General features: G+C 43.2%; 2 protein-coding genes across 2 annotated transcripts; one reads left to right on the forward strand and one right to left on the reverse strand.

Moving 5' to 3' along the window:
- Positions 1–2590: 2590 nt before the first annotated feature.
- Positions 2591–7759, reverse strand: nts (neurotensin). Its single transcript, XM_046394874.1, has 4 exons — positions 7491–7759; positions 6550–6611; positions 3801–4001; positions 2591–3031 (listed from the first exon to the last, which is right to left on the reverse strand). Exons 1-4 carry the CDS (start codon positions 7549–7551, stop codon positions 2888–2890), a joined length of 468 nt encoding a protein of 155 aa, XP_046250830.1. The 5' UTR covers positions 7552–7759; the 3' UTR covers positions 2591–2887.
- A 1631-nt stretch (positions 7760–9390) lies between these two features.
- On the forward strand, positions 9391–20257 carry rassf9 (Ras association domain family member 9). Its single transcript, XM_046394878.1, has 2 exons — positions 9391–9551; positions 17772–20257. Exons 1-2 carry the CDS (start codon positions 9505–9507, stop codon positions 19072–19074), a joined length of 1350 nt encoding a protein of 449 aa, XP_046250834.1. The 5' UTR covers positions 9391–9504; the 3' UTR covers positions 19075–20257.
- The last annotated feature ends 230 nt before the right edge of the window (positions 20258–20487 follow it).

A 20487-nucleotide genomic window follows, 5' to 3' on the forward strand; every position in this document is an offset into this window, starting at 1 on the left:
TACACTGTGCTGGAGGTCACTGACATGAGAGGAGCAGCAATACAAGCTGCCTGTGGTATTTATTTATGCAAAGTTTGCCCTTATCGAGCTCCGCATGAACAGTTTGACACATTCAAGTTCAGCTGGAGTCAATTTGAGGCTTACTGGAGCGTCTACTGTAGAGTCTGATTCAGAGGCAGCTTTGCAACTTTAGGAACTTGAGTGGACAAATATCTGTCTGAAATGGATAAAAAGTTAGATACACTACATGGACAAAAGTACTGTGACACCTGACTGCATTCTATATATTCAGACATTAATGTGGAGTTTGTCCTGCCTTTGCAGCTCTAACAGCTTCCACTCTTCTGTGAAGGCTTTCCACAACATGTTGGAGTGTTTCTGTGGGAATTTGTGCCCATTCATGCAGTAGAGCATTTGTGAGGTCACACACTGATGTTGGACCAAAAGGCCTGGCTCACAATCTCCGTTCCAGTTCATCCCAAAGGTGTTGGATGGGGTTGAGGTCAGGGCTCTGTGTGGGCCAGTCAAGTTCTTCCACACCAAACTCATCCAACCATGTCTTTATGGAGCTTTGCTTTGTGCACTGGGGCACAGTCATGCTGGAATGGAAAAGGGCCTTCAACAAACTGTTGCCACAAAGTTGGAAGCATAGCATTGTCCAAAATGTCTTGGTATGCTGAGGCATTAAGATTTCCCTTCACTGGAAGTCAGTGGCCGAGTTGTGTGAGTCAATGCTTGCCGGCCTGAATGTTGCTTACTGTGTGTCTGAGCTACATCTTTCTCCCCTCTACCCCTCTGTCTCTGCGGTCATTTAGTCTTTATTTTCAAAAGAAAGTAGAATTTATTAAAATACAGTATCTTGTAAAGGCCCTAAACTTTTCACAGTAATGGGGTGACTCCAGTGGTATCAGTGCAGTTACATTAAGTTTTACGTGCTGATGTTATAAGATATCTGTCTCAGTCTCTCTGCTCTCACCTCAGTGCAATGGAGGTGAATGTCATTTTCTTTCTGTGTTGACCCTTTTCTACCAAAAGAAATGGTCTCACCGAAATCGGGGGTCTGTGGAGCGTTCACAGTAACGGGTACATTAGGTCTCACTGGTGTACTGAGGTATAAATACTCAGAGACACTATTGTATTGACTGTCTGCTCATGCTTTATTATTAACGTCTTTCAGCACTTAATTTACAATATACTTAAAATCTCACCAAGTGAGCAAAACTTGAGGCATTAATCTTTGATGCACAGGACCTCGGGGTATGTGTGCATTAATTAAAAGATGATTATGGTAGTTTTGAGTGCAAGTATTTGGATTCAGAATGTTGTTACCTCTTAAAATATGTAAATCTGTTACTGTTAGGCTTAATGGCTGCCAGCACTCAGTGGCCAGACTAAGATCAGATTTTGCAGCGTGCTGATAAGTGATCTCGACCTCTTTAATGTCTGGTTTTGAAGGGCTGATCTCTGCATTAGTGAAATCCAGTTTTTACGCCAGCTGATTTATCATTTAACACATCTCGACAAGCGTAACTGTAGCTTTATAAATGGAACAAAAGCAGTTATTTGCAGATAATCTCGCGGCACCAGTCGGTTTATTATACAAGTGGGCTTCAGGGAAAGATGAACACACACAGACACAATCAAAATGGATGTACCTTTTTAATTAAGCATGGGGGGAGATTATTTCCTCTTCCTTAAAAAAAACCTCACCTGCTCAGTGACTAACAGTGTAAACTGGGCGGGCAGCAGGTGAATTTGTCGAGTAAAACCACTCGTGCAGTATTCACAGGTTTTTTTTCCTGATCAAACCTTGTGTGGAGTAACAGGATGAGGCTGCTCAAAGCGTGTTCCTCCATGTGTGCTGCACTTCATCCAGGCTCTCTGGCTGTCTGGTTTAAGAGCCGACTTTCAAAGAGAGACACCGAAGTGCTTTGATTTGGAGATGAAACTGCCATTTATTAAGGCCAAGACTCTCATTTGCTTCAGTCAAAGTCTGTTTTATGTGCTGGAGTCGAACTGCTGCTGTGCCCTTTAAAACACCACACATACTAATAACACACTGACCCGATGTAAACTGTGGTGATGGTAAAAGGTACAGTGTGCTGAATTTTAGCATCAAGGGTGATTAAATTCACTGACCCCACTGTTGTATTGATAACTGCTGTGAGACTGGCAGAACTGTGCATCATCTGAGGAAGACAGATTTGATCAATTCAGTTTCCAGATTGAAACTGGTTTTCGTAAATCTTAAATATCAGCAAATTCTACTGGAAAATAAAACCCAACACATCACGACAGTCTGCCCCAAACCCAAGAGGTTTTACTTGAGGTCAGTTAGCTGCATTTTACTCCAACAGGAGTAAATAGTGCATTTATCTGAGACTATTTTCAGCAGCGGGTTAATACACATTTGGTGATTTAGTGGGAGTTTCTGGCAGGTGGTTGGGGTTAGAAGGTTTCAGAGGCGTCTGGCGAGCCAACTTACAGAAGCAACTTTGTGTGAAAAAAGGCAGCCACATCACACTGGGTTTGTATCATGAATCCTTTAATTGTATCCTGAAACAAAATAGATTTAGTGTGCAGTGAAGAAACAGAGTAAAGAAATATAGTTTCTCAGAGATACACAATTTGCTTGATGCTTTAGGATTTTATTTTCAGGACCCGCGCTTGGGAGGAGCAGAAGACAGGCAGGCCTTAATGCTGGACATACAGTGGAAGGGTCTGACTGGATCAAAAACAACAACGGGAAAAGAAAAAACATTTCAGCTACAAGGAGAGAGAGAGAGAGAGAGAGAGAGAGAGAAGGGGGGAAAAAACACAATCACGTCTTCACAGAAAGCATATGATCTGGTCCCCGAACTCGTCACGTCGGCCTGTGGGACGGCTGTCAGTAAATCGTGCTTCTCTTTAAGATGTACGGCCTCCGGGACTTGGTGGTGTGCGCAGCTTGCCTCTTCAGGATGTAGGGTGATTTCCGTTTCAGCGGACTGTCGCTGTTCTCCTCTAAATATTCTAGAGAGTCCTGGAGTAGCTGTGAGGGGCAGACAGAGACACAGCGGCCGGCGCTTTGAGTGTCACATGGCGAGGACGAAATGGCAGGCAAACACATGTTTTGTCTCTGAGTGGCGGGCTGATGCCCGGCGTAGCTGTGATTAAACGAATGCTTCTGCTCTGTGCTTCCATGCATGGCAAAACAGATGCTAATCTGCATTCACAGTGTTCAGATGAAGAAGAGAGAGAGAGAGAGAGAGAGAGGCTGTTGTGAAAGGAGAGGGAAAGGGAAAGATGAGGAGGCATTTATGAGGTGTGTTTACCTGTGTGAGGATGGATGTGCCCTTGTGTTCACATGCTTTTATATCCGCCATGCTGTTACTGCGTCCTACTGGTGTCCCCCCATACAAAAAAATCACTCATTGCTGCTGGATAAAATAAACTGAAATTGATTTTGTTGACTAAAAAGCTGACAGACTTTATGCCTCCAGATTAACACGTCAGCACTTTCAACCACAAGTACTTTAACTTACGACAGCTGAGTACATTTTACTGTCAAAACGTTCATTTTTTGTTTAAACTTTTAGTCCGTGCTTGAAAAATTGCAGCACATAAATGTCTATGCACATCAGACGTAAACACACACACACACACACACTCACACACACACAAGCCACATACTGTCAAGGATAAGAAATTGAAGTGGAACAAAAAGCACACATCCTAAGGACTGACTACTTATTCCACTGACTGTCTTGTGTGTTATTGAGTGTGTTGAGTGTGTGTGTGTGTGTGTGTGTGTGTCTCACCCTCTCCTCTCGGCTCTGCAGCGCCCGGCAGATGTGTTGCAGGTTGTACAGCTCCTCCAGCAGCTGGAGGCTCCCCTCCCTCAGCTCGCCGTCCTCCTCCTCCTCGCCGCTCCACGCCTCCTGCCGCAGGCTGTTCACCATCCGACACAGGTTGGCCAGTGACACACGCCAGTAGGGGGCACTCTGCTTATTCTGTTTCATCTGGGAACGAGTGGGGGAGGAGTGGAGGGGTTGGTTCGAAAAGGATTAGGGTTTCAGTGTGAATTCAGGGAGCGATTGGTTTGCCAAATTCAAAACTGTAAATGATAAATATGATTGTTGTGGGGAAGAGTTGAGCCAAGTGAACCCCTCCTCCACACAAAATCAGGGTGGACACCATAACGAGAGCATCTGATTCCAGTAGCCTTACTACAAGTTTGCATTTGGTTACTGCAGGTACTATCATAGTACTATTGCACTGTATTGCTTTATGTCGTACTGCCCTTCAGTCACTTCAGTACTAATATTGGGGATAATTTGTTTTATCTTAAATGAGTGGCTCAGGTGAAGCGCAGGCCTTCTGCAGATCACAGGGTTGGAAGTTTGATCCCCACATGCTGAAGTGTCGTTGGGCAAGACTGAACCCAGATTGGGTCCTGATGGTCAGGCCAGCTCCCTGTGTGGCAGCCTGCTGCCGTTGGTGTGTAAGCGTGTGGGAGCTTCAGATCAAAGCCCAGAGTGAAATTATTTGGTTTCAAAGTTTTATATTTATTTTGAGTTTTGCTTTGAATTGCGTTTCAGTTCATGGGTTGGAGCCGTAAGTTTTGTCTCTTGTATTTCAAGAGTACTGCACTGATTTGTCCTTTCAAAAAGGCTTACGTTTGGCACACGGATGCAACGGATCAGCCTGCCTTAACGAGCTGCTGTTTTTCTGAGTGTGACGTTTTCCGCAAGCAGAACATGTTTATTTGCCATGTCTTTGGCTGCTGAAGCGGAAAAAGCTTCCTTCAAAGAGACCCTGAGGATGCTGCGCTTCAGACTTCCACTTTGCACCGCGAGCACAGATGCAGCCTGTCACATATTAAGACAGCAGTTAAGATATATGTGCACTATTTATTAAATACACCAGACACCCAGAGTGATCTTTCAGTCACATCTAACCTCTTCTAGCTGCAGCCTGTTGTGTTATAATCTAGTTTGAGTGCTTTAAGAAAGTGGAGGGCCCCCAGGGGCCCCATGTGTGTGGGAAGGCGATCTCGCCACAGAGAAGGCCGGGTGTCACCGAGGATGATGGAGAGATTCAGCGGCCGAGGGGAAATTGTCACCTATAAGTTATTGTAAACGGCCACGAGCCCTCCAACGACTCGCTCTGCTCACATGGTTTATGAGCAGCAGAGGAGTACAGGCAGCAGCCACGTCGAATGCGAGCTCCTTTTGTTCGCCAGGAGGGAGACGTGCCATGAAAGGACGTCAGCAGAACGACACGCCAGGGAACAAACACAAGCAGCCACTGACATTTCGAAATAATTAAAGCATCAAAGATTTTTGTGGATTTGATTTATGTTAAAATTAACTAACTGAGTGCTTCTAATTGTGCTGAAAGGTCACATGAAGGATTTCCTATGCAGCTTCCTCAGGATATTCTGTAACGTAAGTGAATCAATCATTTTAAAGGGGCGGCATGAGGAGTCAATGCTGAGGGGCCAGTAATCTAACAAACCCCAGAGGAGTCTTTGCTTGTCACAAACCAGCGTCGTCTTTGTGACGGCTGAATTTCCTCTCACTGACTCAAGCACCAATATGAAGCTACTACAGCCAAATCGAAAGTTTCTTCAGCATTTTTACGTGACAAAAAAAAAAATAATAAAATCACTGAACAACTCAGCCAATGAGAGGATCAATGCCAAATCAGCCAGACTAACAGACAGACAGACCCTGGCTGTTGTAGAATTCAATCATGTTCAGTGGAGAACATCTACCTCCTGCATTCAGTCAGATAAAAAGAGGAGACAAGCCGGTCAATCAATTTAGTCGTGTATTGCTAACATAAAAACATCAACCGTGCTGCACTTTCCACACTCTTGATCGTTCTCTCAGTCATCTGGCAAGTTATTATTACAATCATCACCTCTGAGCAACTTGCGAGCATCAGCAGCAATGATTCACATGGCTGATTTGCCGGCGTCACGTCTGCGTGTGATTATCAGAGAGGGAGGTGGAAAATGTGTTGTTACGATGCTGTTATGTCCACCTGAATCCTGTTCGGCCCGGCCAATCCGCCTCCTCACACCTCTGCTTCCACTTTCAGTTTCCTCCCTCAGCTTTGCCTGGCCTTGAGCTCGCACCAGCAGATAAACGTGTTAAAAGAATCATGAAGTGTACGAGTGGATAACTTCGCTCAGCCCCAGCCTCAGCCCCTTCTCTTTTCATCTCACAAAAACATGCCCACGGCTGCAGCAGGAGTGCGTTTGTGATTATATTTATCTTAATTTCAAACCAAAACAAAGCCAATCCAAATGTTAAGTTAAACCCCGAGTGACACACAAAAAAGCCTCGAATAATAAATTATTTATGTCCCACTCGGCGTGAACACAACCAAAAGGTGAGGCTGTGACTGAAGCGTGGATCCAGGTCTCATGAAAGAACACCTGGGCGGCCTGTGTGTTGGGTCAGCTGGAGAGATGTGAAGGGTCACCGTCTGACCGGGCTGGTTGCAGCTTTTTGGACGCCGAGTCTCTGATGTCACAGGTGCAAAGAGGAGACGCCGTACCTTAGAAGTGAAGAGACTGCCGAGTAGCTCCTCTTCTAGCGCTCGCTGGTCCTGATCGACATCTGTCAGTTAAAAACAGGAAGCAAGAACAGAACCTTTAACCAAATCTGATCAATGCTCTGGGATTGCTGGAAGAAATGAACAAATGCCATTTAGATGTGGAAGTATAATATCTCAACTTGCATTTCTTTGTGAGCTGATGACAACCTCAGCTGCACATCAGGTTCAACACTAATGATTTACAGAACTGCCAGAGAGCGAAGCAAAACACAAGCTACATATCTTTTTTGTTGTTGTTGTTAAATTCTTTCTCTGCATAAGCAAAATTTCCATCTCCAATTCTTCATGTATTTAGACGGTTGTATTTAATCCAAAACAAAGTAATGGAAATTGACTAAAAAGAAGGAAATAACCTAAATATGGTTTAGTCTGCTGCTGGTTATTTAGAGGCTCCGTTTCTGTAGAAATACAAGCTGAAATGAGTTCTGACATTTAGTGAGACATCGGATCATTGGGAGAAAGACACTTACAGGAAACAAATGAAAGAATACAAATTTTTACTTTTAGAAATTGCTTAAGTCAAGTCCTACAACATTTTAATAAATACTGGAAGCACAAAAAAATGAACAACTGAACTGAGAATAAATCATTCTGGCAGCCAGGGCTTCTCAGTGTTTAATCCAGAAACCTTAACTCAGACAAACATAATGTCAAGAAGAAGCTTTGACATGCAAATTCTGATTTTAAAAACAGAAATACATCCTTAATTTCAGATTATTCAGAGTGTCAATACCTGCAGTATCGCCAAAATGATGCACCTGTTGCATACAGTAACTAGTGAGAGGCGAGAGGCTCTCAGCTTGTTCCACATGAAGTCATGGATGAATCATGACACAGTGAACAAGTGTAAAGCCTGTTGCAGGAGCCCTGCGAGTGCTTACCCGTGCAAAGTCCACCACACGTGAAACAGAGGAGAAGAATACACGCCAGCTGTGCCTGCATCTTGATGAGCAAAACAAAACCAAAAAGGAAAGGATTCCACACTGAAGGATTCACCCGACGGGGGATCTAGTCCATAAGGTTCAGGGTCAGACAGCTAAAGATGCTGGAAAAGGAGTCTGAAGTGATGCTGCTGCAGCTTCCTCCTTCTCTTCTCCTGCTTCTTCTTCTCCTCCTCTTGCAGCTCCAAACTTGCTTCCTCTTCCTTGCAGTTTTCTGGTTGGTTATGAAGTGCAGTGGGCTCCATTCCCTCAGTTTATAAGAGGCAACGTGATGTCACAGGATCAGTCTCTCAACCCCCCTCTCCCCTCTCCTCTCCTCATCTCCACCCCCACCCCTCCCACCCACTAACACAGCCCCTCCATCCATCCATCCATCCATCCATCCCTCTTCAGATTTCCCCTTCCCTCCTGTCACTGTCTCGTCAGACGTCACTTTGGCGTCATGAGGCGAAAGGCTTTTGCGTCAAGGTTTGGCATATTTGGTTATTTCACCTTATGAGTGCACACAGTCTGAGGTTTGTTTTGCACTTGTCTTGCAGGGACGGGGCTGCAGGGGGGACGTGGGAGGACGCATGACGAAGGTTCAGTCTCTCAATGTGCAGAAACTGCGCTCTGCCACCTCCGTCTCTTTTCCAATCAACAGGTGATTGTCTACTTACAAGGCAAAAGAGTTTATTTTTATCTGAAAATATAATTTAGTCTATATTAAACCTAAACGTTATTTTACAACAGACTTCATCAAAGGAGAGAGAGAGAGACAGAGATGATCTGATGTGAATAAAGCTGTCCACATACAGTAACATATCATAACAAAAATGTTTCCAAATTAAATAGTAGAAGACTTCCTGCTGGCAGCAAACTTTGCCAGGCCATAATTTAGTCATTTCCTCATTTTTTACATGAAAATTGTTAATTGATTTGATCTCTTTACAATTTTTTTAAACTGTTTTTGCACACTTTTTGCACTCTTTTCTCTTGTTGTGAGCTGTCACGACAAGTGAATTTCCCCACTGTGGGATCAATAAAGTTCATCTCATCTTATCTTGTCTTATTTCACTATTTGGCTTTGCAGGACCAAACTTAATTAACCAATCGGGCACAGTGAATTTAATTGTTCTTTATTGACAAACATATCTAATTGCTGTTAGATATGTTTGTAAAAAGCACAACAGTGTTTCTTTAACTGTTTAATAACATAAAGAGGAGAAATCCACACAGTAAACACAATCGAGTCCATATTCACACCATTTGGTCCCCATGAACGGACAGTTATGTCATTTTAATACAGAGTGAATCTCCCAGATGTGTGCGTGTTCTGCAGAGGATCTTCCAGGCGCGACCAACAGTCAGGCTGGAGTTGAAGCTTTTCTCTTGTGTCTGGATTTCAGCTTTGTCATTTGAATCCAGCAGGGAAAGCCGGTTACCAAAACCCAGGGGGGTCCAGTTCTCTTCTGCATGTCCGGTACTGCAAAGCTCACACAGTAAATATTACTAATATATCTCAAAAGTGCAGTGACGAGCAGAGCTGTATGTGTTTAGTGTGCTGTATGTCGTTTGTGTATATCCTGCAGTATGTTTTTAGATTTATGTAAATAGTTTTGGCTTTCACATAAATAATCCATATTCTCAGTATGAACTTTCCACTGACTGTATATTCTATATTTAACCACATTCTTTTCAATTCCGGACGTCTTACTGTTAATCACTGCTGTAACATTTGACTGGATTGTTACAGGAGGGGGGCAGAGTTTCACCATTAAAGCTCAGCAGGCTTTGGTGTGGAAAACACCTCCCTCCTCCTCCGGATGGGGCGGACAAAGTTGCGGTCGGGACACCCCCCCACCCCCCACCTCAACTGTTCTGAAAGTCTCCACAAAGTGTCCGCCGTCCTGCCATGCCGGGAGTGTAACGCGCCTCGGATCGCCGCTGCTCTGCTGCCTTGCGCGCCACAGTCATGGCCCCGTTTGGAAAAAGCTTCCTGAAGGCTCGACTGAAAAACAGGTAATTTGACCAGAGTGAAGCTGCTTGTCGGGAAACCTGTGCGATGTGTGTTTCTTCCGAGTGTTGGAACTTCTGAGGAGGGAGCGCTAACTCTCAGAGCCTTGGATTCATGAGTTAGCTGCACATCTGACTCAAATGTTAATGCAGTTGTGTTTGTTAACATCCTCAATGAGCAGTAATATTAGAAGGATACTGCAAGCTACTGTCCAAATGTAATGAAAGTAAATATATAGCAACAGGTGACACCGTGGGACATAAAAATATACTTTAGAGGAAGACAAATGCACCATTATATACCATTAAGAACCACAGGGACACAATGCGAACTTCCTAGGATTATTGGATTACAGGATTGTTTTTCAGGGTTATTAATAACACACTTCCATTAGTGTTTTAAGCCAACATCAGCCAGCATCTGATATGCGGCCATATGTGAGAGCTATCATTGATAAAGAGGTACATCTGTCAATACTGAAGGAGGGAGGAGGGCCGTGTAAACTTTAACACTTTAAAAACTTGTTTTATAAACTTGTAGTTTCGTTTTTTTGCCAAATCATTTGACTCTCACTAAATGAAACTGATATGTGTATATGTAAGTATTTTCTCACCTGTTAGGGTCCTCAGTATGATAATGAGTAAAATAAAGCCTTCAGCAGTGATTCTCTCATTCCTGTCAAAGAAGCCAGTGCTGTCCATGGACTTGTAAGAGATTACACCTTCTCCTCCTCTGTAATTACTAGCAAGATGTTATTTTTAATACACGTTTCATCTGGGACACCAGAGTCGTCCTCACTTCAGGCTGGAGAGATCCTGTCATCAGCACTCGTATAATTTGCTTCAGCAATTTCCTTGAGTGGCTGACTTGGCCTTTTGATGTGTCTCTTGCTGCAGCTGAGATCAGGCCTCAGCTTTGAAAAAGGTGGGAAAATTAGATTTAGTGAACCACAAGCTATCATTGGTGCAGATATTGTATTTGGACATGTTGACTGCAGAGCTTTGTTGTGCACAGTTGGTAAACAGAGTTTCTCTTCTGGAGTATCTAGGTCACGATCCAATCCCTCACGGGGTGTAGGCAGGATTCACGTTGCCAAGACCAGGATCAGGAAGGTTTTAATTGTGGGTAAAGAACTATTTTCATTAGCTTTTTTCATTAAGGCACGCCGTTACCACCGACCTTAGCGGAAAACATTTGGATTAAGTTCAGAAATAAGAGGCTTTTATTGTAAATTACTGTGAAAACTCTTTCTGACAGTGGCACCAGCAGCAAAATGGATGTATTTTCACATCACACACAGGGCTGAGATGAATTATCTTTGATAACTTCAAACAGTCTGACTCAGGCTGTCTCCAGTGTTATTTTTTTCATGTTGTGTAGTAATTACTATTGCGGCACCTATAATTACCTCAAGTGTTTAGATCTGTAGATATGTCAAACGCTTGATTTCAGAGACTCACTTTTGCTCGCGCTGACACATTGAGCTGGAGGTTTGCAAAAGAATTAAAAGATGAAGCTTACGTGGACTCGCTGAATTTTGAAGACAAAACTTAAACGTGGTGATAATTACAGCTGACAGCATTGGCGATAATACTCCTTAATACTGAAGGGATCACAGCTCGTGGTGTCCCGTATTGAAACGGCACATGCAGGCCTCAGAGGTTTCGAAATGTAATGGTTGCCAGTCACTAAAATATGCAGCCAAAGCAATGCGGTGGCCACTTACACGAAATCTTGCTCTTAGCCAATGAGCTGCTGAAACTGTTTGGTTGACACAAGGTAGCAGGCTAAAGCAAACAGTATAAAAGTTGTATTTTCACTGAGCAAAAGCCTATTTGGTGATTCACAGACCTGCTGGAGGGGGTGGGGGTAAGATGGATGGGTTGAAGGGAAGCGAAGGGAAGGGGTGTGTTGTGTCTCTGCTCACAGATGCCTATCAGAGTGGGAGTCATCCCAGAGATATCCTGATAGAAAAGTGATGTTATTTCCTCACCGATCCCTCATCCTCTTTCAGATAAGCATGAGAGGAAGCATCTCCTGTCCAGCAGCGAGTATCTGCTCTTCTGCAGTTTCTGCGTGCCTTTCAGTTTGGGCCATTTCTATGTTTTAACTTTAGCTTAATGGCCTTCTGCGGCTTCATTCACTCTATGACAGACAGTGCAGATGAAACCTTTTCCAAACATGAGCGAACTCAGAGCTGCTCGGTGGTCCTGCTATAACAGGGCTGCTTTAATGAGATGATTAGCATTTCCTGAATTGAGTTTTACAGTGTATTTATGGAAACAAGACTAAAGGTCATGTGTCTGTAATGTCATACCCCTCAGGAGGCTTTCAAGTGATTTTGAAGGGTTGGTTCACCCAAATACCAAAAGAAAACAACACACAAACTATTGGATTGATGATTGGATTTGATGGACTTTTTCTGCAGCAAATGTGTGGTTTTAAAGGAAATGGTTGGCTGGATTGTCATGAAGTTTTGGACAAACATTCATGTCCCCCTTTTAATTGGTCCACCTGAACAGCTAATGACATTCCCATGAGCCACAGCTGCTCTTTGTATTCGTCACTAAGCAAATGTTAGCATGCTAACATTTAAAACCAAGATGGTGAGCGTGGTAAACATTGTACCTGCTAAACATCAGCACACTGGAATGCAGACGTTAGCCTTTATCTCAGAGCACGTCTGTGCTGCTGAGGCTCACTGAGTCAGCTGCACGGCTGCAGACGCTGAGACTCGTTTAAATCTGTTTTCATTTTTCATTGCTGTGAGCACCACAGACAAATTAACAAATTAATTTCAAGTTTATCTGCATGGCTACCACAAGAGATAAATTAAAAAATGTGTATTATGTATTTAGATGAACCACTCCTTAATAGAGCCCCCATCAGGAATGATTTACATCAGGTTTTTACTTACAATCTGTTGATTTTAGTACCGTCTCTTTTTCAGCTGTTAGAGCAAACCTGTAATTTCATCACCACAGGACTAATATAAATTTTAATTCCATAGCAAGAAAATCAGAACCTGTTGACAGCAGTGGCTACAGGATATATTTGCTGATATGCTACCACGGCTTTGTCTCTGCTGGAAATATCTGCATCACCTTATCACATCACTATTGATCTGAGAAAACACGCTGAGACACCGGAGAGCTGTAATTCTGTCATTTGTTATGACTTGTGCAAACCACCAGCATGCAGTCCTCTGTGGCAACTTGTAGCCTGCAAATTTACGACACAGAGGGAGTTGTTACTGTATACAAAGGCTGTCATTATGAGTATTACAATGGAGGAGAGCCGTGCCACTATGGTGGGGCTGTAACGTCATCGAACCACGCAGAAACTTTTAAATTCATATAATTTAAATGTGGCTTCCTCCCACATGTCTGATGTCCCACATCTCAGCGCTTAAGTTCAAACTGCGGTCAAGCGGGTCTACTCAGGTTTCTTGCCTTCACTCAAGTGTGAAATGTTGGTCTAACCCATCCTGTGTTATTCACTGCACGGCATCCAGACTCACTTTGAGAAGAACTTTTGAATGTCTCTATTAATCATCGCACGTCCTAATGCTATTGGCACATTTCCAATGAGAGGTTTATCACAATATCAGTGTCAGATTTATCATTTGTCACCCAAAGCTGTGACCTGCGGGGGCACCTTCATTTGTTGCGTCTGGAACCACAGCTTAATCCCAAGCTATGAATATCAAATGGCACCCAGAATGACAGCCCTTATGAACGTATTAGCCACGATGCAATCAGGCCAACGGTGCGTGCAGCATTTGTGTTTGTCCTGATAGGGAGTTGGCTGGAGAGGGTTAGGGGCTTTTAGGGGCTTTGGTGCTCCCAGAGCCTGAAACAACAAGTCTCATCAAAATGAACATTCAAAAACATTTTTGCCCTCTTTACTGCTGTGTGAGGTTACAGTGAAACGGCTTTGCAGTCATAAGGAATTTCAGCCTACAACATCTCAAAGTGAAAAATATTCCAGGTTCTCTTTTGAAATCACATTTTCAAAGGGTCTGACATTTGATCCCTCTTGTTGGCAGACGTGAATCATTGTTTAAGGAGGTGCTGAGGCTTTGAGAAAAACAGCACATTGTGTTTTCTGGACTGATGTGAGCCTCAGCCAATCACAATCAGCTGTTATTACCACTTCCTCCTCCTGTATGTACAGCGAGGCCTACAAAACGCCAGTTGAATGCGTACAGCCTTGTTTTTCCAACACTTCATGTTATAAAATGAATGTTGTAGTATTTAAGATAACATAAAGCTTTATTAGTCCCGCAGTGGGGAAATTCTCAGTGTCACAGCAGCACAAGGATAGCAAATGAAGGTACAAACGTGAGCATATTCACGCTATTTTTTTTCCAGTGGTTGGCTTAAGCACAGAGCCCTGATCTCAACCCCATCCAACACCTTTGGGATGAACTGGAACGGAGATTGTGAGCCAGGCCTTTTGGTCCAACGTCAGTGTGTGACCTCACAAATGCTCTACTGCATGAATGGGCACAAATTCCCACAGAAACACTCCAACATGTTGTGGAAAGCCTTCACAGAAGAGTGGGAGCTGTTAGAGCTGCAAAGCTGTCTGTGTGTTTACAATGAGACGTCATTAAAGTCCCTGCTGGTGTGAGTTCAGCATTTTTCACACTGCTGGACATTAAAAGGATTTATTCCATACAGCTGAAATACAGACAATGCTGCCAGCCAAAGATTTGTCAACACTTTCTTCACATTATAGCAGAGTTGGAAACAGACCTCGGTGACCAGCACGGAATCCATTTTCCCCCCTTCCTCTCTCTGTCCATTGAGCTGTGATGGCAGGATGTTGTCCGAGCGTTGGCGATTGCGGCCCAGGACAAATACAGGTGTTTCCCTGCCTTGCCGTACCCTCTTCCTGTACAGCTGGGGGCTTGGGTCACCCTCTCTGAAATAACCAATTGTCTGTAGAGCCTGTTTATTCACCTGTATGCTCTGATGTGTCAAGAAGAGACGCGTTTAGGCCAGTTTGTAGGAAATGTCTGCACTCGGCATGCTATTCATGGGATCACATTCTAATTTTTCATGTCTTCCCTTGTTTCCTGATTTTCTTGCCTCTGATAATCTTTGTATCCATCTATGAATTGCAGTGTGGTTTGGCTTGTGACACCTTGACACACGTTCTGGACAGCATACTTCTGAACCCTCATCACACCTTTCCAGTGGCGGGAGAGGGTTTCAGATCCTTTATTGTGTGTGTTTGTGTTTGTGCGTGTGTGTGAATGCAGCCTTTAAAATGTTGAATACTGTTTGAGGTGGTGCTAAATGTAAAAACCAGGAAAAAGGAAGAAGAGTTAGGGAACTTTGGGGATTTTGTGAAGCGAAAACTATGATTTTCTTCTTCTTCCCTTCTTTTCTTCCCTATCCTGTCCATCACCTTTCACCTCTCTGTTACCTTGTGACCTGTTGGAGGTTTAGATCCTTACTTTGGAAATTGCTGCTTGGCAACAGCCCAAACTGTGAGCTCAAAAATGACCATAGTTGAATTATTTTTCAATGCCTAAACAAATATTTAATCAAACGTCAGACTCACAAGAGGGTCAGTAGCTGTAAGAAAGTCATTATTATTGTCATTATCAAGAGAAAAGGAAAATAAGGTGTAATAAGATGCCTTTACAGAGATGTTGTGCTTCAGATGTGTTGCATTACATTGCATTACACTGCACAGGTGTGGCTTTGCTGCATCCACCCACTCACTGTCAACTCCCCTGTGCAGCAGTGGTGTTTGCAAGGTTTCCTGAGTGGGTGGTAGTTGCGTATTCTGAGGTCAAAGTCGTCATGGCCGTCGTCTTCGATTGCCAAAGGCATGCTGGATTTGTTTGGCTGGCGCATAGCTCAGGTATTTGCTTTGTCTCGCTCGTCTCCAGGGGTCACCATATCCATTAACCAGCCTTTTGCATTGCTGCATACGCAAAACATTCCTGGGACCTTATCCACTGCCGGTTTACACAGTGCTCCAGTTGTGTGTTTTCATGCTGTGTGGGAATCAAACACAGTGGTATCAGACTGTAAAATCAGCAAAGTGTGAGATAATGCACCATTTAAGTTCTCCTGTTTGAGTAATTCTTAATACCACTCACTTGCTTGTGTTGGCCTGCAGGTGGGTTGTATCTCATCTTCATCTTCATCTTCATCTTCAGAGGATGTGTTTTGTTTTGTGTTTTTGTACACCCTCCCTTGTGATAATCAGTGGTTAATGTGGGCTACAGTCAACTAAGGTTATCTCTGCAGATAAAGACAGAGAAGATAAAGGCAGATAAAGAAACCACGCCAACACACCGAGGCAATGATCAACGATTTTTATAGCCAGGCTTAAAACCTGTGGTGTGTGATTTTAATAACAAAGTTCATTTTATACACGGCAGATAAGGCTGCTGTGCAATAAGCTCTGAATGCAGCTCTGAACTGAAATGCAAACTAAAAAAATAACCCAGGAGGAGAAATCTTTTAAAAGCATAAACACCATTTTCAGCCCTGTGGTTTCTGTCCACTCCCAGCAAACTCCCGTAGAGTCTAAATTCTGTTTTGCAGATGAAACTTGACATTAACCAGGATTACAAGCACATTATTCTGATGTATTGCTGTTAACAGAGGAATGAAGTATTTCCTGATTCAGCTGTAAAACTACCGACCAACTTTCTTTTCAACCCCAAAAATCAGTCTGCACTTCAGTGTTGGAAGATGAGCTCTGTTTTTTTGTCCCTTGAGGATATTATGTTGATAATCTTTCTCTGGTTTCTTTGATAGTGAACTGTCCGTAATTACAGGAGTATTATATGTCGCTTACTTCGGTGTAGGATTTAACTTTAAATATGAATAATTTACTGGCTAACTAACTTGGCAGTTAGTTCCAATAGACTAGATTTAATCTAATTAATCAAATACAAATACAAATTTTATCTGTCATATAAATGATTATATGATACATAATTCTTTATCTTGAAATCAAATTGAAATGTCTGGCATTGTTATCAACTTATTTGATTACTTGTTCGTGTTGTGGATGTCTGCTTTGCCACTGCCTGTTGTTTAATGACTGGATATTAGGTCCTGGAAATTACCGGTGGTCCATTAAGCATGTAAAAAATGGATATCATCATCCCATCAGAGGTCAATTTTTGAGCTAAGTTTTACGGTCCTGACGAAAAGGTAATGAGGGCCTTGGGGTTAAATAGCTCAGAACCGAACCATTAAGTGAGCATCTCCGATGAGTAAGACGATGAGTAACAGTCTAATAGAATCAAGCCAGAGAGCACAAAATGAGTCAGTCAGTGTAGTTTTCTGCTCACTGACCTAATGGAAAACCATCAAACTCGGATCTATTTAAGAAAATATGACTACTTTGAATAGTTAAAGGATTTCAACATCACAAGGGGGAGAACAAGCGTTTGGTTTACTCCAGACTGGAGCTGATGTCAGGAAGGTGGTGATCCATTTAGAGATACGTTTTTGTTAACATGGTCGTCAGGGGATGATTATCTGGGAGCAGGCACAGTATGTCTGTACAAAATTTCCAATTCCAGTTTTCATGCAGTGGTTATTAGATGTGTCAATCTGGACCAAAATGGCAGACCAACTGACCAACATTGTCATTTTGTAGCCACATCGGCAGCAGGACTAAGAATGCCCAAAGAAAGAAAATTGTTTATCCACATAGAAAATAAAGGACTTTGGTATGTTGTGGATATCAGTAGTTCCATTGTTTTAACTTTTAAGTGTGGCACCATGTAGTTAAGATGATGAAACCCATGGTGTTTTGAAATTCTTTTCAAGAAAAGTTACCAAAGATACCAAATATGTCAGTCTGAATTTGAGCTAAATGTATAAAGTGGAGCCGCATGATGACATGGTGGGTTAGTACTGTTGCCCCACAGCAAAGAGGGTTCCAGGTTCGAGTCTGGGTCTGGGCCCTTCAGTGCATAGTTTGCATGTTCTCCCTGTGCCTGCCTTTCTCGGAGTACTGTGCTTCCTTCCACAATCCCAAAAACATACAGATTAGGTTAATTGGCTTCTCTACATAGGTATGAGTGTGTGATTGTCTGTCTTTGTGTGTCGGCCCTGTGATTGACTGGTGACCAGTCCAGGGTGTACCCCACCTCTCGCCTGCAGTCAGCATTATTTTATGTAAATTGTTAAGACTTCCATCTGTATAAGCCTTGTTTTTCCTGTGTTTTCACTTTTTAGGACAAAAGATGCCGAGCCTGTGGTAGGAAAGGAGATTCAGGTTACCGTCTGTAACGAGGAGAAAGTTGTCTGTGGAGTAACGAAGCACACGACATGTGCAGATATGATTCAGGCGTTACTGGAGGATCACAAGTCAATCCCAGAGAGCAAGCGTCTCCTGCACGGGGAACCCAAAGACTTCTGTCTCGTCGAGCGGTGGAAGGGTTTTGAGAGAGCCTTGCCTCCTTTAACCAGAATCCTGAGACTCTGGTATGCTTGGGGTGACCAGAGACCCTTCATCCAGTTTATTCTGGTCAAAACCAGCGATTTTGTGCCTCAGCCCACCAAGAAAGGTGGAAAGTCCAAGGGGACCAAGCCGAAGCGATGGGAGCACAGTCGCGCTCAGTACACCCAGTCTCTGCCAGTGGAGAAGCAAAAGCGCATCGTGAAGAAAGCCTTCCGGAAGTTGGAAAAGCTTCACAAGGACAGCATGAGCTCCCCAGGCGCTGAGGAAATCGACCGAATGGTGCAACTTATTCTCGACCAGGACCACACCATCCGAGAGCAGATCAAGCACATGAGGGAGCTGGATTTGGAGATCGAGCAGTTTGATCTGCAAGAGCAGAAGAAGGAAGCCGAGTCTGAGAGTCTGGTCGCTCAGGCTTGTGGTGTGAGTGTGGAGGCGCACGGCGATAGCGCAGCGCAGCTGCAGGAGTATCTGTTCACTAGCGATGGAGTCGAACAGCTCGAGCTGCAGGTTCAGAGGCACCAGGAGCTCATCCTCCAGCTGTCCCAGGATATTGACACTGAGCTGAGGAGGGCCAACTTCCCTCTGAGCCAATATGAGAACAGTGAGCAGGAAGGAGCTGCTGCTGCTTCCTGGATCCCCGTGGAGACAGACGAATCTTTCTACACTGCTGAACTCGAAAGGCTGCAGGATGAACTGCAGCACAGTCTCTTCACTGGTGTGTCCCTGCACAACCAATCTGCAGAAATAGATAAGCAGCTGAAGTACTGTGACGCTATGTTGCTCTCCAAGGATGAGGAGTGCTGGCAGCTGGCTGCCCACCTGAGCTCACTGCAAATTGAGGACAGAGGAGAAGAAGAGCACCCCAGTCCTGTCCCTTTGAAAAGTGAGACTCAGTGCAGCATCTCACAGACAGTCACTCAGTGCAGCGTTTCACAGACAGTGAAACTCAAACACAGCCTGTCGCCTCTAGACATTACAGACACAGACTCAGACACTGGGATTAGTTCCACACACAGTCAGGACTCGCTGTCACCATGTCTCGACTTCCCTCCCCCACTGGACACAGATGTTTGAACAGCCCAGTTGAGCCTGCAATTTAATGTTCTGTCCGCACTGGCCGCGGTTTGTGCCTGTCACGTCTTATCATTACATTTGAGTCACAGAGCTAAGCATCGGTTTTCCCACAGTAAGAATCCCAGTGTGCATTTATGAAGAGTAAAGGGCAGTCAACTGAAATAGTTGATTGGCAGAAAGTAATCTGCATTTATTTTAGTGATTGTGGAATTAACTATTTCAGTCATTGTTTAAGCAAAAAGCATTTTTTGGTTTCAAACGTAAAGCTTCTGAAAGAAGACGATTGGTTAACAAAACAAAAACACGATGTGGATGTTAAGTTGAAATATGTTAAAGACAAATACCGCCTGTCTTGATGTTAACCAAAACCAACACATTTTATCATCAGCTATAGTCAGTTTCTCTTCAACATTTCCATACAGAAAAAATAAATCATCAATCAGCAATAAATCATTTTTGCACTGGGAAATGAGTTATAATGTTGGAAATAGGTTTAAAATACTTCTGTTCGGTCTCAAATCCAGATGGACAGAGGAAATACCTTCAACGACAGGTTTAAGTGTTTCTGAATAAGCTTCAGGCTTTCAGAAAGGCAAACAGATGCTCGTGCCTGCGATTCAAAAGCTGCTTTAAGAAGCGAGGACTTTTTCTGCCCGAAGCATCACCAGGCTTAGTTTCTTACGTGTTGTTGTTTTTTAGTTTCTCGATCATGATGAATGTATGCATGTCTCCTGTCTTAAAGTTCTCAAGCTATTTATGAAGCCGCACTTCTTTGTAGAAACGTATAAAATATGTTAACGATTGTTTTATATTAAAACAAACAGCTAGCTGAATTTAAGTTTTAACATTCCTCTTGACTGTACTTTCAATAGACTGCTGTAACCAACTGCTGTAAATGATTGGTCTTATGACACATGCACAATTTGTAAGGACAATTTGCTTAAAAAAAAAACAAACAAACAAAAAAACCTACACACACACAAAAGCTCTTATTTGTCATGTAAGTGTATTTTACAGATGAAATGTGATTATAACTACTGATCTGATCAAACACATCATATTCAGAGCAAAAATAGCACAAATACACTGGGCTCTATCTCTGTGCCAATCATGCTTAAAGACAACAGCTCTGATAAAGTAAAATGTACATTTCAACTTTCATAATAAACACTAATACTCTTCATGTCGCAAAGAATCCCTCAGTTTTTGGAGCCAAGCACTGAGAATCTATTTATATCTGCCCCAAGTTGTTAAATAATGCTGCTTTTATAGAAGGTGTTAATATTAAAACCACAAGGAAAGAAAAAAAAGCACTGAAAGTGCCAACAAAACACTGAATTGACATTCATGGATTCCTGAAAGCTATGAGTCACCAGAGAGAAATGACATAGCCAGTTCAGAGGCCTCTTTCCC

Source organism: Scatophagus argus, chromosome 7, assembly GCF_020382885.2.
Source record: "Scatophagus argus isolate fScaArg1 chromosome 7, fScaArg1.pri, whole genome shotgun sequence".
Taxonomy (NCBI): Eukaryota; Metazoa; Chordata; class Actinopteri; family Scatophagidae; genus Scatophagus; species Scatophagus argus.